Source organism: Nycticebus coucang, chromosome 16 (genome assembly GCF_027406575.1).
Source record: "Nycticebus coucang isolate mNycCou1 chromosome 16, mNycCou1.pri, whole genome shotgun sequence".
NCBI classification, from domain to species: Eukaryota; Metazoa; Chordata; class Mammalia; order Primates; family Lorisidae; genus Nycticebus; species Nycticebus coucang.
In genome coordinates this window covers 6,357,089-6,371,679 of record NC_069795.1, presented here as the reverse complement: position 1 = coordinate 6,371,679, position 14,591 = coordinate 6,357,089, and the positions used below count along the sequence as shown (strand labels likewise).

The 14,591-nt window shown below is 41.7% G+C and overlaps 1 protein-coding gene across 2 annotated transcripts in view; it reads left to right on the top strand.

Moving 5' to 3' along the window:
• The window catches only part of SH3BGR (SH3 domain binding glutamate rich protein), a 63,778-nt gene that overhangs the window by 2,181 nt on the left and 47,006 nt on the right, over positions 1-14,591 (top strand). The window contains exons 1-2 of one of the 2 annotated variants that reach the window (XM_053564721.1): positions 2,917-3,222; positions 12,632-12,817. In XM_053564721.1, coding sequence (XP_053420696.1) covers positions 3,178-3,222; positions 12,632-12,817 — 231 coding nt within the window. In that variant the 5' untranslated portion in view covers positions 2,917-3,177. Of the gene's footprint in view, positions 1-2,916; positions 3,223-12,631; positions 12,818-14,591 lie in introns of those variants that run through there. The other variant, XM_053564722.1, reaches the window with a different exon arrangement.

The following is a 14,591-nucleotide window of genomic DNA, read 5'->3' as shown; positions in this document are numbered from 1 at the left end:
TTATGGTATTCACTCCCATCATTCTATATAATAAATATATCCCTTTATTTGTCAGTTAACCCATAAAGTTATGTAAATCAAAACATAATGTCTGGTATCATTTATTATAGGATCATTTGGGGAATCTCTGTGAAGTTTGTAGCTAATACCACATATTTTTCTAAGAAAAATCAGCCAAATCAGTGTTATTTGACTCACACAGCACATACTTGTATTAGTGATGTTAAATAATTGGTGGCCTGCATCTTTACTAGACTACACAGCTGCTTTCTGCAGTGGATTTTATAAGTCAGAGAACTATTGAGCTTCATTTTGAGACTCAATGGGAATGTTTGGTATTCCTAATTATCTTGAAGTTCATTGTGTCATGTTATATATTAAAAGGGATCTTTCAGCTAGAGTTTTCAAATTTCTAATTTGTATATTTTAATGGTCATTTGTCTTTTTTTTTTTTTTTTTGCTGTTTTTGGCCAGGGCTGGGTTTGAACCCCACACCTCTGGCGTATGGGCCAGTGGCCTACCCCTTTGAGCCACAGGTGCTGCCCTAATTGTCATTTTTAAAATGATAAACTTTATGGTGCCCCATGATCACATTAATGTACACAGCTATGATTTAATAAAAAATAAAAAAAAATTTTAGAATATAAAAAGCAAAAAACATGCATAAATATAAACACTAGTTATGAGGGAAAAAAATAAAATGATAAACTTAAAAAAAATATTGAAAAGAGGGAGCACTAGGAATTTGAGAGTAGCCTCTGAGGAGCTTCTCTTATGTGGGGTGGAGAGAAATGGGTCAGATTGAGGTTCTGGATGTGCCCTTTCCTGTTCCGTCATTTCTAGCTGTGTCCTCATTGTGAGTAGGGATATTGATGCAATCCAGTTTTAGGGCTGTGGTACAGATTAAGGAGAGGTTTATGCAAGCACCTAGAGCAAATCTAGCACATGGAAAACATGTAAAAATTGTTAGCTGTTAGTTTATGAGGAAATTTATTTCTGCCCAGGACTTACAGATGGAGCAGGTGTCCTTACTAAAGGAAGTTTTCACCTTATCTGATCAGCGGATATATATTTTCTAGAATACATGAGAATCCAGCTATAGTTTATGTTACTAACTTACAAAGCCATTAGGAAATATCCCTAGTTTGTTATTTTCTTCAGTAATATTTGGGGAAAAAATAGCATGCTCATGTGTCAGACTTTAATAATTTTTTTTTTTTTTTAGAGACAGAGTCTCACTTTATTGCTCTCGGTAGAGGGCCACAGCATGATAGCTCACAGCAGCCTCCAACTCCTGGGCTTAGGTGATTCTCTTGCCTCGGCCTCCTGAGTAGCTGGGACTACCAGTGCTCGTCACAATGCCTGGCTGTTTTTTGTTGCAGTTTGGCCGGGGTCGGGTTCGAACCCACCACCCTTGGTATATGGGGCGGGAGCCTTACCCACTGAGCCACAGGTGCTGCCCTAATAATTTTTTGTATGAAAAAATAGTAGATACCATAGGAATTTTGAAAATACAGAAAATAATAAAGGTAAAAACGATTTTTTTTTACTGTTTGATCTTTTATATATATATTATTAATTTTAAATCATACAATTCTAGTGAGTTAAATGTTGAGAACCATTAATCATCTTCAGCAAGGACCTAATTTTTGGTGTAGTTAACTCTGCATGTTGAAGCCAAAAGTTAAATTTTGGTAGTCCTCATAATTATTCATCATGATGTTGTATTCTGGGGACTGGGGAGTCCTTTGTCATCACAGGGACCTACCTGAGGAGGAGGGGCTGGGAATAGGTTAACAGGGTGGATGCAGAAGCCAGGGACATCCCTCCCTAGAGGGATGGGAGAGAGAGAGACTGGGACTCAGGTACCTTAGAGTACTGAACATCTCCCAGATGCTTCTTGAAAAACTAGGCCTTTAATGCCCTTGATCTTGACTTTGAAACCCATCAGAAGAGTTTGGGCAGCTAGCATTTGAGCTTCTTTATTAGATTTGTATTTCTTCTAACTTTGAACACCATTCAAATTACCTGTACAAATAAGACAGGATTGAGTCAATTATAAACAGGTCATTCTCCCCCCAATCAAAATCTTTAAAATAGGACAGATTGCTTGTTTCAGTCATTAGTGCCCAAAAGCCAGCTGCTATTTCCCTGCCTTGCCTGGGAAGTCAGTGAAACTTTACATGGCCCAGGGCTGGTAAAGAGAGAAACAGGCCACTCATAAAGGAATTTCTTTTCTTTTCTTTTCTTTCTTTCTTTTTTTTTGAGACCAGAGTCTCCTGTGTTGCCCTCCCCTCAGTAGAGTGCAGTGGTGTCACAGCTCACAGCGACCTCAAACTCTTGGGCTTATGTGATTCTTTTGCCTCAGCCTCCCAAGTAGCTGGGACTACAGGCTCCTAACACAACCCCCGGCTATTTTTTTGTTGTAGTTGTAGTTGTTATTGTTTGGCAGGCCCGGGCTGGGTTGGAATCCACCAGCCCTGGTGTATGTGGCTGTGGCCATGGCTGTGGCCATAGCCGTAGCCCTAGCCGCTGAGCTACAGCGACAGTTGTAGCAGTTGTATGACAGTTTAGTGAACTGTTTTTTTAACCTGCCAGAAATTTTTAAAACAAGGACGCTGCTCTTTAATTTAAGGGCCTCTGCAGCTATTCTGACCCTTCCACTTTGTTTGTTTACCAAACCCGCTGCAAACCCATCCTCCCCTGGACCGAGGTGGTGTTTTCTCGGCTTCTCCAGCCCCAAAGAGCTCCTCCCTCCCTTTTTTTTTCTGCCTGGGCTCCAGGGTTACCCGGCCCCACCTCCTTGTGCCCCAAGGCATCTCTGCACGGGTGTCTGATTGGTGAGCAGCTCAGCCTGGCCTTTTAGGGACTGGTGTGGAGCATTTAAAGTGATAGGGGAAGGGTCCAGTGGCTGCTTTTATCAACCAATCAAGTATTTTTCTGACAGATCCCCAAATATTCCCGGGCCAATGGAGGGGGAAGCCCAAGATAACTCTGCTGCTCCTCTGGGAGGCAGCTCCTCTTAAGCTGGAGCAGGAGGGCAGGAGCTCAGTGGAGCCCTGGGCTGCTGCCATCTCTGCCCTGGCACTTGCTCGCCTGCGTCACTGTCAGGATTTGTCTAGCAACGTGTTCCCTCACAGGGGTGTGTTGGGGGGAGTCCTGTTTCCGACTTTCGAAATGGTTATCAAAGTGTTTGTTGCTACATCTTCTGGGTCCATAGCGGTAGGTGTCTGGTGGCCTCTGTGGGGCTTTCTTCCTAGACTGTTTTCTGAATAACTAACCCAGGCTTGGAAGGAGGAGCTGGTAATGGCCAAGCGTTGGCATTACATTTCTTTTTTGTGCCTAAGTCACCTGTGGCTCTGCAGTAAGCGTGTGTGCCCTTTGTCTTCCGCGTTTGTTTTCATGGTGTTGAAAAAGCATGTGAATTGTGTAATCCGGAGAGCTGCTGTGAGAGGGGACTTGAAGACAAAGAGGTGTGCTTGATGCTAGAGTTCTTAACATGTCATTTGGTTGCATTGCATTGCTATAGAATCTCAGACTTTTTAAATTTTTTGGAGTGTTTCTGCAACTTAAACTAATTTAAAGTTGCAAATAAACGACACTTTGGATAACAGCGCTCGGAGCTGATGATGAACCAGATGGCTAAAATGACTCCTGGATATAACTATGCCAAAAGTACAAAGTCAGCGTATGTAATACTATCAGATGAGGAAAATGATGTCACAGCGACCAAGGCAAACTTCTCTAAGGCCACAATTATAGAAGCTCCAGGAGTTCAAACAGCTCCCAAATAGAGCTACGAGTATTGCTTTGTCTAATTTCCTTGAGACCATCCGCCCCTCCAATCCTGCCTCCTTTCTGTGCAGGTTAGAACCGCCTTAAGAAATTGGAATAACAGAGTGACTCACTCCTGGGCGGTGGTTCAGGCTTTGTCTTTAAGGCCCGGACCTGTAGTTTCTGTCCGGGACTGATACTTTCATCAGCAGTTTAGTAGAAGTTAGGAAGGCTGTGGAGAGAATACCATTCTATTAATCCCAAGGGTTTGGAGACCAGCGAGGGGGCTGTTTCTTTTTATATCTAGTTCCTGGAGGATCTCAGCGTGCAGCTCCAATTTCAGCCATCACTGATCCAGGGACCATACCCTAAGTAAGCTGCTGGCTGCAGTAACAGTCCCCCACAGGCCACTCCCAGCCCTGAAAGTTCACGCAGTTTCTAGAGAGGGTGAGAATAAAACAAGACAAAATAGCTTGCTAGTCCCTTCTGAACACAGCTGATCAGTGAACAGGGTAGCAGAAAAAGATGAGTACCAACTGCAAACTCTGCAGAATATTCTGTGATGATTGATGATAGCAGAAACTTTTAGTTGATGTATAAGGAGTACATTTTTGGATTATTTAGATAAAAACTGATTTTTGGAGGAAAATAGCTTTGGGCTTATGTTGATGCTTATTGCTGAAAACTTTTGTCACTTACCTCTGTGTATTCTGTAGAACTGATCTGCGTGGACCTATGTTTTCTTCAGCAGACAATTAATAAATTTATGGATTTCTTAGGATTATTTGTTGTCCTACATTCTTGAAATTTAGGAGCATAATTTTTGTTTTTTTTTTTGTAGAGACAGAGTCTCACTTTATCGCCCTGGGTAGAGTGCCATGATGTCACACAGCTCACAGCAACCTCCAATTCCTGGGCTTAGGGGATTCTCTTGCCTCAGCCTCCTGAGTTTTTTGTTGCAGTTTGGCCGGGGCCAGGTTTGAACTTGCCACCCTCGATATATGGGGCCAGCACCCTAGCCACTGAGCCACAGGTGCTGCCCAGGAGCATAATTTAGTTTGAACTTGCCACCCTTGGTATATGGGGCCAGCACCCTAGCCACTGAGCCACAGGTGCTGCCCAGGAGCATAATTTAGTCAGCCTTGGACCTGTTAGTGACCTGGAGAGGCATCATTCATCCCAGGATCTTGGAAAAGCCAAGTTAATTCTGGTTCCCTAAGCAGATGTTTTAGTGGTAGTTGTAACTGCATGACCTTGGGAAAGGTATTTCACCTTTTTTAAGCCTCAATTTTCTTGTCTATAAAATGTGGATAAGAATAGTATCTACCTCATGGTGGTGTCTTAAGGACTCACAAAATGACATGCTTGGGTGCCAAGCCTGGTGTCAGGTGCTTTAATAAGCACTCTAGAAATATTATTAGTTACAGTTAATTACCAGCTACTATTAATATAATTGCTACCGTAATTCTTATAATTATTAATTAGTATTTATTAGTATTGTAGTTGTTATAATTATTAATTACTGTAATTATTAGCTAATATTATTTAGTAGATCTGGGGTTACGATCATTGTGTGTCAGAAGAATTGTCCAGAACTACATAAATGGAAACATTTCTGTCTTGTCCTAGAGAGTGAGAACTGACTGTCCCCACAGTGCCAGTGCTAATGACTTTTTGTGGGTGCAGGAATTTCACCCAGAAACTTCCCCCCTGCTCATGCTGCGTGCAAGGTGGTCAGACACAAAGGCTTTCCTGCTTATTTCTGCAGCTCACACATTTTAAAAACAGACTCCTGCCTGATACCTCATCAATCAGGGCATTCTGATATCTGTTGGATGAATGGAATAAATGAAAAAGGAACAAATTTTAGTCTCTTTATGAGGAATCAAATACGTGTAACTGTATATAATAGCTCTCTTTATGACTCTGAAGAGCTGGGACACATTTTATCACATTCCAGAGGAATTGGATTGAGACCCTAGAGAGACCCAACCCTCCTCTCTTTCAGAAGGTCATTGTCATAGTGGGGGCGGGGGAGGGCAACGTGAGAGGGACAGTCCCTGTTGCCTCCAAGATGTACAGCCTATGAGCTCTAAGAATGGACCTTCATGGGGGCTCCTGTTTCTCAGTCCTTTCTCTGCCTTAGTTAACAGTGTAAGCAGGACTGTTGAATTAGATTGATCTGGGTGTAAATCTTAGAAAATCCATTAATTCACTAGAGTCTCAGTGTTATTTTAAAATAGTGAGCAGAATACCCACCTGGATGGCCAGTGTGATGACGTGCCAGGATAATGCCGTCCCGGGCATCTGACAGTGCAGGTTCAAAATACTTTTCTGTGTATCATCTTCAGTTCTCACCAAAACCCCACAAGGAAGGCAGCATTATATCCATTTTGTAGATGAGGAAATTGAAGAGCAGAGCCCTGGCTCACATAGCAACCTCTGGGAGGGAAAGAGAGTTGTCTCTGACTCAATCCAGGGAACTTTTTACTACAGTAGAGTGATATCAGTCAGAAAATCTCCTAACCGTACAAGACAATAAACTGGAGGTGCCAAGTGCGTGCACCAAAAGCACCGCTGTTAGATTACTGCGGCTTATTAGAGTAGCTAACGGTGGCTGGGTGGCTTCAGGACAGAGAACAACACTTTTTAAATAAATAAATGTAGCAGGATAGGAAAACAGAGCCTTCTGAGTCTCTGCTGATGTCTCGAAGGCTCCAAAACAATGAGGCAGACCCCAAATACTCCCAGACCCTACAGCACTGCACAGGACTGACAGTGCAGCCTGTGGGGCCAGCACTGGCCGTGGCACCCTGGAGGGCAAAGGAGGGGCAAGGGGGAAGGGTGGAGAGAAGGATGTGTCTGCCATGAGAACTACTGGGGTGCTCTGTACACCCTCCCCCTGGACTGGAAAGAGAGAGTTCTCAGAAAGCTTTGGCACATTTTGGGCCCAGAGGGGCTCCTTAGTCAGAGACCCCCAAGGAGTTGAGAGGCCCCAAGCTGGAGTCAGAGTACTGAGTTGCTACAAAGGCAACAGGGAGCTGACACGCACTTCCCTCTTCCCTCCCATGAGTGACCCTGAGGCCCTTGTCTATGGGCTCCCAGCCCAGGCAGAACGGAGAGGCCCCAGATGTTCTGGTGAACGATGCATTCAGCCCAGTTTAAATGACTAGTGTTCGCGGAGGATAAGGGCCAACATTTTATTTTATTTTTTCTTTCTTCTGAGGGTGGGCTCCGAGAAGCTGCACCAGCACCTTGCACGTTCCCTGGATGCCACCTGTGATCTTCTCTCCATTTCTCCATCGATTTCCCCTTTCTAGTAGAAGAAGCAGAAGTCAGGACCTTTGGAAATTGGTTCTCATCTATTCAGAATTGCAGAATAAAATAGAATCCTTTCGCCTTCCCGACAGAAATGGAAATCAAGCTGGGGCCTGGATCTGGGCCAGCTGCCTCCCAGGCAGATTCAGGCCCGAGAGGGCGTCCGAAAAGGATTTTGGAAGGAGGGCAGTCAGGGGTTTGGACAGAATAGAGGAGATCGTCTTCCGAACATAGGTGACACTGCCTAAAATGAAGACCGCTCTACTCCTTGAAATACAAAGTTAATTCTGAAATGATCTAAGGGAATAAGCACTTTGTAAAATGGCACGAATAATTATGGGCAGGTTGGGAAGGATATATAGAGAGTGTGATTAATTATACTAATGATATGTCCAGCAACCTGTCATCAGGTCTGATGGGATTTTGTAATATTACAAAGTTCAGCCGCGAAGCTGTGGAATTTGGAGCCATTTCCATGCGTATGGGCAGAGGGAGGAGGGTACCTCCGTGGGGACACATAAAGGTCTCCTTTTGGCTCTCATGCGTGTGACAGTTGGGAATTATGAGTTCTTATGCCAGAAGCTTAAGGGAAATTCCATCATTCCACATGTTTTTGTACAATTTTTTTTTCTGGTGCATGCTTGCCCCAAACTGAAATACATGTGTGTTGGCCCAAGTTTTACTGACTCTAAGTGTTGTGTTGTAGCTAACAGAGCCTTTAATTTATTGATCTAATGCTTTTAGTCCCATTATCTTTATTACAGTATAAGTATTAATTAAAAAATTAATTGTGTGGCTTAGTGCCTGTAGCACAGTGGTTACGGTGCCAGCCATACACACTGAGGGTGGTGGGTTCGAACCCGGCCCGGGTCACTAAAACAACCACAACTGCAACAAAAAATAGCCAGGTGTTGTGGCAGGTGCCTATAATCCCAGCTACTTGGGAGACTGAGGCAAGAGAATCACTTAAGCCCAGGGGTTTGAGGTTGCTTAGAGCTGTGACGTCGTGGCACTCTACCAAGGGTGATATAGTGAGACTTTGTCTTAAAAAAAGAATTAATTCTGTGATTACCATATATGTGTATATATAATTTATATGTTTATATGTAACTTTATAATTATATATTTATGTTAATTTCTTTAGTTTATGTTATTATTATTATTATTTTTTTTTTGAGATAGAGCCTCAAGCTGTCTCCCTGGGTAGAGTGCTATGGCATCACAGCTCACAGCAACCTCCAACTCTGGGGCTCAAGGGATTCTCCTGCCTCCGCCTCCCAGGTAGCTGGGACTACAGGCACCCGCCACAACGCCCAGCTATTTTTTGGTTGCAGCCTCATTATTGTTTGGCGGCCTGGGCTGGATTCGAACCCTCCAGCTCAGGTGTATGTGGCTGGCGCCTTAGCCACTTGAGCCACAGGTGCCGAGCCTATATTACATTTTTTAAAAGTTAAAAATACTTGGCTCAGCGCCTGTAGCTTAGTGAGTAGGGCACTGGCCATATACACCGAGGTTGGCAGGTTTGAGCCCAGGCCAGACCTGCTAAACGACAACGACAACTGCAACAAAAAATAGCTGGGCATTGTGGCGGACACATGTAGTCCCAGCTACTTGGGAGGCTGAGGCAAGAGAATCTCTTCAGCCCAAGAGTTTGAGGTTATTGTGAGCTGTGAGCTGTGATGCCACGGCACTCTACCGAGGGTGACATAGTGAGACTCTGTCTCAAAAAAAAAAAAAAGTTAAAAATACTTAATATTTGTACTATACATAATATCAAATCATTGTCAAAACCATATTATATGTGCATTATATATACATATAAGATTTATATACAATTTGGTCTCGGTGGTGATTTATTTCAGGGCTTCATCATCCAGATGTGTCTGTCTTTTCTTTTCTTTATTTTATTTTATTTTATTTTTTTTATTGTTAAATCATAGCTGTGTACATTAGTGCAATCGCCTGTACCCATTCTAAGATGCGCCGTAGGTGTGGCCCCACCCAGTGTCTGTCTTTTCTTAAGTCATTCATTTTGGCCATAGTGAATAAAATAGATTTTTTTTTTGCAGATCTCTAGGAAAGGGTTTGGATTTAATTAAAAGAGGGTTTGAATTTAGACATGAGGTTTGGGAATGGCGTGTGCCTTTTATAGCATTTACTTGGAACCCTCAGAGTCTAGTCCTTCTGATAAGCAAATTACATTAAAATGACAAGGGACCCTTGTTCTAATTATGAGACAATATTCAGAGGATTAAAAAAAATTCCAACATGATATTTTCATATCAGAGAAAATCTTTATTTAAAATTTTCATCTTGGGTGGGCACAGTGGCTCATGGCTATAATCCTAGCACTCTGGGAGGCTGAGGCAGGGGGACTGCTTGAGCTCAGGAGTATGAGACCAGCCTGAGCCAGAGAGTGACTCTAAAACAAGCCAGATGTAGTGGCAGGCACCTGTAGTCTTATTTACCCTGGAGGTTGAGGCAAGAGGATTACTTGAGCCCAAGAGTTTTTATTTATTTATATATATATTTTTTGAGCCCAAGAGTTTGAGGTCGCTACGAGCTATAATGCCATGACAGTCTACCCAGGGTGACAGAGTGAGATTCTGTCTCAGAAAAAAAAAATAATAATTAAAATAAAATAAAACTTTCATCTTTAAAATTATGACCATCTCTTTGCCTCCTGATCATCCTTAGTGTGTTCTATATCTACGTTGTGCAAATTAGCTCTATACTTTGTTTTCACCCAAATAGATTGTTTAAGAATCTGTCCACATAAGGCTTGGTACCTATAGCTCAAGCGGCTAAGGTCCTAGCCACATACCAGAGCTGGCCGGTTCGAATCCAGCCTGGGCCTGCCAAACAACAATGACAACTGAGGCAAGAGAATCACTTAAGCCCAGGAATTGGAGGTTGCTGTGAGCTGTGATGCCACAGCATTCTACCCAGGGTGACAGCTTGAGGCACTGTCTCTAAAAACAAAAAAACAAAAAAATAAAAACACACAAAAAAACCAAACAAGGATCTGTCCACATGAAGGACTTGGCATAATGCCTTGTGCAGAGTGGAGAGTTCATAAATAAATGCTGATTGATTATACTTTCTAGAAATTTCTCCTGGGGGGGGGGTGTCTTAAAATGGGGTCCGCAGAGTCTGCTGTAACCTGTTTACCAGTGTTTATAAAACATGGCATCACACATTTTTAGGAGTGAATTCTTTGATGACAATTATTGTAGTTGTTCATGGGGAATGAGTTCTAAGCTTTAAGGATGGCCACGCTGATGAGCGATGGCGCTCTGCAGATGCAGCTGGTGCCCAGGAACTGAGGGTGGAGAAAAGGACATTCCACTGTGTCCTTAGCATGGCTGGCACTGCACTCCAGAGAGGAGTCAGGTGTGCATAGAAAAGGAGGAATCTGAGGGAGAAAGAAAGGTTATTTTGCTGTGTCACAGTTTTATGTGCTGGGAGAAATATCCACTAGCTTTTTCTAGCCTTTCCTTCAGATAATCTCCATGTGGGCTTTTCAATTCCCTGAAATATTTCCAAAGTTACTTTTTGTTCAATGTGACTTATACTCCTATTTCCACAACCTTGACTGAAACGCATTTTAGTATGGGTATACTTGGTGTTTGAATTTCATGGTAAATTATCTTTTTCTCTTCTTTCTCTTTTCCCAATCAGATCTTTCTATTCCTAATTCTCATTTACTTTTGGCCACTAAAGCTTTGCAAAAAATTAAAAGTATTTTGAAGACCACAGATAAAAGCTATGAGAGCATCTTTATTCCAATTACGTTGTGTTAAAAGACAAAATTACAACAAATCTAGTTTTGTAGATCTTAACTGGATTTTATTTGCAATTCTAGATTCTGGCAGCAGCCCAGAACCAAAAATCGTTCAAAATACTTTGCCCAATCACATGTATAGGTTATACAGAAAGTGTCAAAAAAAGATATTCATATTTTAAGAAAGGAAAACACAGTCTGGGAGGCTGAGGAGGTTGGATTGCTTGAGCTCAGTAGTTCTAGACCAGCCTGAGCAAAAGTGAGACCCCCATCTCTAAAACTAGCCCTGCGTTGTGTTGGGTGCCTGTAGTCCCAGCTACTTTGGAGGCAGAGGCAAGAGGATCACTTAAGTCCAAGAGTTTGAGGTTGCCATGAGCTGTGATGTCACGGCACTCCACTGAGGGCGACAAAGTGAAACTCTTATCCCCCCCCCAAAAAATTTATATATATATAAAAGAAAACACTATAAAATTGTAATATTCAATATATATCAATAACAAAAGATGAATACAAGTCACATGAGCACCTCTTATAATTGCAGAAGTCAAATGTGACTTGGGTATTACAAATTTAACACAGTTTTTTCTTTGCTTAAATAAAGTAAGTATACTTTTTTAGGCACCCTCTGTATTTATAGTCGGAGAAAAGGAAGTGACATACAGAAAAAGGAAGTGAGGTACAAAGGCAGCTGGACTGGTTAGAACTGGGTATTTGCTTTATTTGGACATGGTTTGAATAGTTGGCTGCCAGTGATTGGCTGAGATTCAGCTACTGTTTCAAAGGCAAATTTCTAGGGTAGGTTTTTCATTTGTTTATGTAGGAAGCTGGGTTGCAGTTCCTTATACAGCACTCCTGTGGAGGCTTCTAGGCCCAAATTTAGTTTAACAATTGATTATACAATGATTTAAACATTGTTGCTATGAAATTTTCAGAGTTTAAATAGCCACTCTCTTAATCCTTTATAAAGAAAAGTATTTCTTTACATATATATAAAAGAAGGATTTCTTTCTTTCTTTTCTTTTCTCTTTCTTTCTTTCTTTCTTTCTTTCTTTCTTTCTTTCTTTCTTTCTTTCTTTCTTTCTTTCTTTCTTTCTTTCTTTCTTTCTTTCTTTCTTTCTCTCTCTCTCTCTCTCTCCTTTCTTTCTTTCTTTCTTTCTTTCTTTCTTTCTTTCTTTCTTTCTTTCTTTCTTTCTTTCTTTCTTTCTTTCTTTCTTTCTTTCTTTCTTTCTTTCCTTTCTTTCCTTCTTTCTTTCTTTCTTTCTTTCTTTCTTTTCTTTTCTTTTCTTTTCTTTTCTTTTCTTTTCTTTCTTTGATAGAGTCTCTATGTCACCCTCGATAGAGTAGCGTAGTGTCACAGCTCACAGCAACCTCCAACGCTTGAGCTTAAGAGATTCTCTTGCCTTAGCCTACCAAGTAGCTGGGACTACAGGTGCCTGCCACAATGTCTGGCTATTTTTTTTTTTGTTGTTGTTGTTGTTGTTGCAGTTGTCGTTGTTGTTCAGCTGGCTTGGGCAGGCTTGAACCTGCCAGCCTCGGTATATGTGGCTGGTGCCCTAACGGCTGTAATATAGGCACCACCAAGGATTTCTTATATATGTACATATATAAGAAAATTATATATATACATTTCTTTGTTTGACTACTTAGTTATTTGAATTGTATGGTATAGCTGGAGGAAGGATTTAATTTATGTGAATGTTAATAAAACATTTGTCAAAAACAGCCTAATAATCATTTTTCTCTATTCTTGACCAGATTAGGAAGAAACAGCAAGAAGTTGTGGGCTTTTTGGAAGCAAATAAAATCGACTTTAAGGAACTAGATATAGCTGGAGATGAGGACAACAGGAAGTGGATGAGAGAGAATGTTCCTGGGGAGAAAAAACCTCAAAATGGGATTCCTTTGCCACCCCAGATCTTTAACGAAGAGCAGTATTGTGGGGTGAGTATTTGGTTTTATTGAAACTCTTCCCCCATGAGTGTTTATCTGATTTTTTAATTTTTTAAACAGAGTCTCACTATGTTGCTCCAGGTAGAGTGCTGTGGCATCACAGCTCACAGCAACCTCAAACTCTTAGGCTTAAGTGATTCTCTTGCCTTAATCTCCCAAGCAGCTGGGACTACAGGTGCCCACCACAACACCTGGCTATTTTTTGGTTGTAGTTGTCGTTGTTGTTCGGCAGGCCTGGGCCGGATTCCAACCCGCCAGCTCTGGTGTATGTGGCTGGCACCCTAGCCACTGGGCTACAGGCGCTGAGCCTATCTGAAATTCTTTAAAGCAATTAATTTAGAGGCAGCATTTGAAGTTGTTCACACCTATCAGGTCATGATGCAATCCCTGGATGGTAGGTAGGTTGTGAATAAGCCGTATTCAAGACTTAGAAAATAATGGAAGCAATAACATGATGATTCATGGGGATTATTTTAAATTGTTTACTTTTATTTTGAGGAACTGAGATCATGTATTCAAACAAAATATGCATTTAGTTAGAAAGGAATTCTGTCAACTTTGCAGTGTTCACACATGTACCTACACAGAATATGGTTAAGTTTTTACTTTTAAAAGATTGATTTGCTGAAGTAAAGTCTTACTATAGACAAAAGATAAATTTGTGTAAATTTATGTAATTAGTTTAAAAACTGTTCTGCACATTTTAACAGCGATTTTAAAAAGACTGTTATAATGATACTTTGAATAGCTCATTTCATAGTAAAGTCACTTTTTCCGTAGAGTTTACAGACTGTACTTACTTAATAAATCAAATCATTGGAAAGAAGCATTGTTTAAAAGAATATGAGAACTTGAAATTAATTAGGGCTCCTCTGAGCCGTCTGGGTTGTGTCCCTGGTGAGGAAATGAGGGCTCTGGATGTGGGGGAATTGCTAAGTGTTGGGTTTCTTCTGTGTGCCGTAAACAGGTATGAGAATCTTAACTCGTCTCTTTTCTTCTTGCTATACAGAACTGCTGGTTCTTCAGGTTAGGCTTTGTTTATTATGTTTTTCCACCCAAAACAGCTGTCTTCAAACTATAGCCTGAGGGACAAATCCTGCCATCTTTTCAATAAAGTTTTCTTGGAACACATCATCACCCATTCCTTTACCTCTTGCCTGTGGCTGATTTCACATCAAGGCAGGTTTGGAGCAGAGACCATGGATCCGAAGCCAGAGTTACTTACTGTTTGCTCTTTCACAGAGAAGTTTGCAGACCTCTAATTTGAAGCATAAATTAGTTGTTGGGAGCTTGTGTTAGTTTCCTTAGGGCTACTGTAACAAAGTTCCATACACTTTGTGGTTTGATACATCAGAGATGTTAGAAGTTTTCAGTGAAGTTGTTGACACAGGGTTAATTCCTCCTGGAGGCTCTGAGGGAGAATTTGTTCCATGCCTGTCTTCTAGCTTCCAAAGTTTGTCAGCCATCTCTGGCACTCCCTGGCTTGTAGAAGGATCCGTCTAGTCTCCGCCTCCATTTAGCAGGGCGTTCTATGTGGCCTTCCTGTAAGGGCAGCAGTCACTGTGACAGGGCTGCGCCCAGTCCAGTAAGGCCTCAGTTTAACCAATAACACCTGCGAATATGCTGTTTTCAAATAAGCGCACTTTCTGAGGTCCCAGGTGGACACGGATTGGTGGGGGACACTGTTCAACCTAGTACAAGGCTTTAGGAACCCACATGACTCTGTTAGCATTCTTTAAGGCTTAACTAAAAGTCCTGTGGGTGT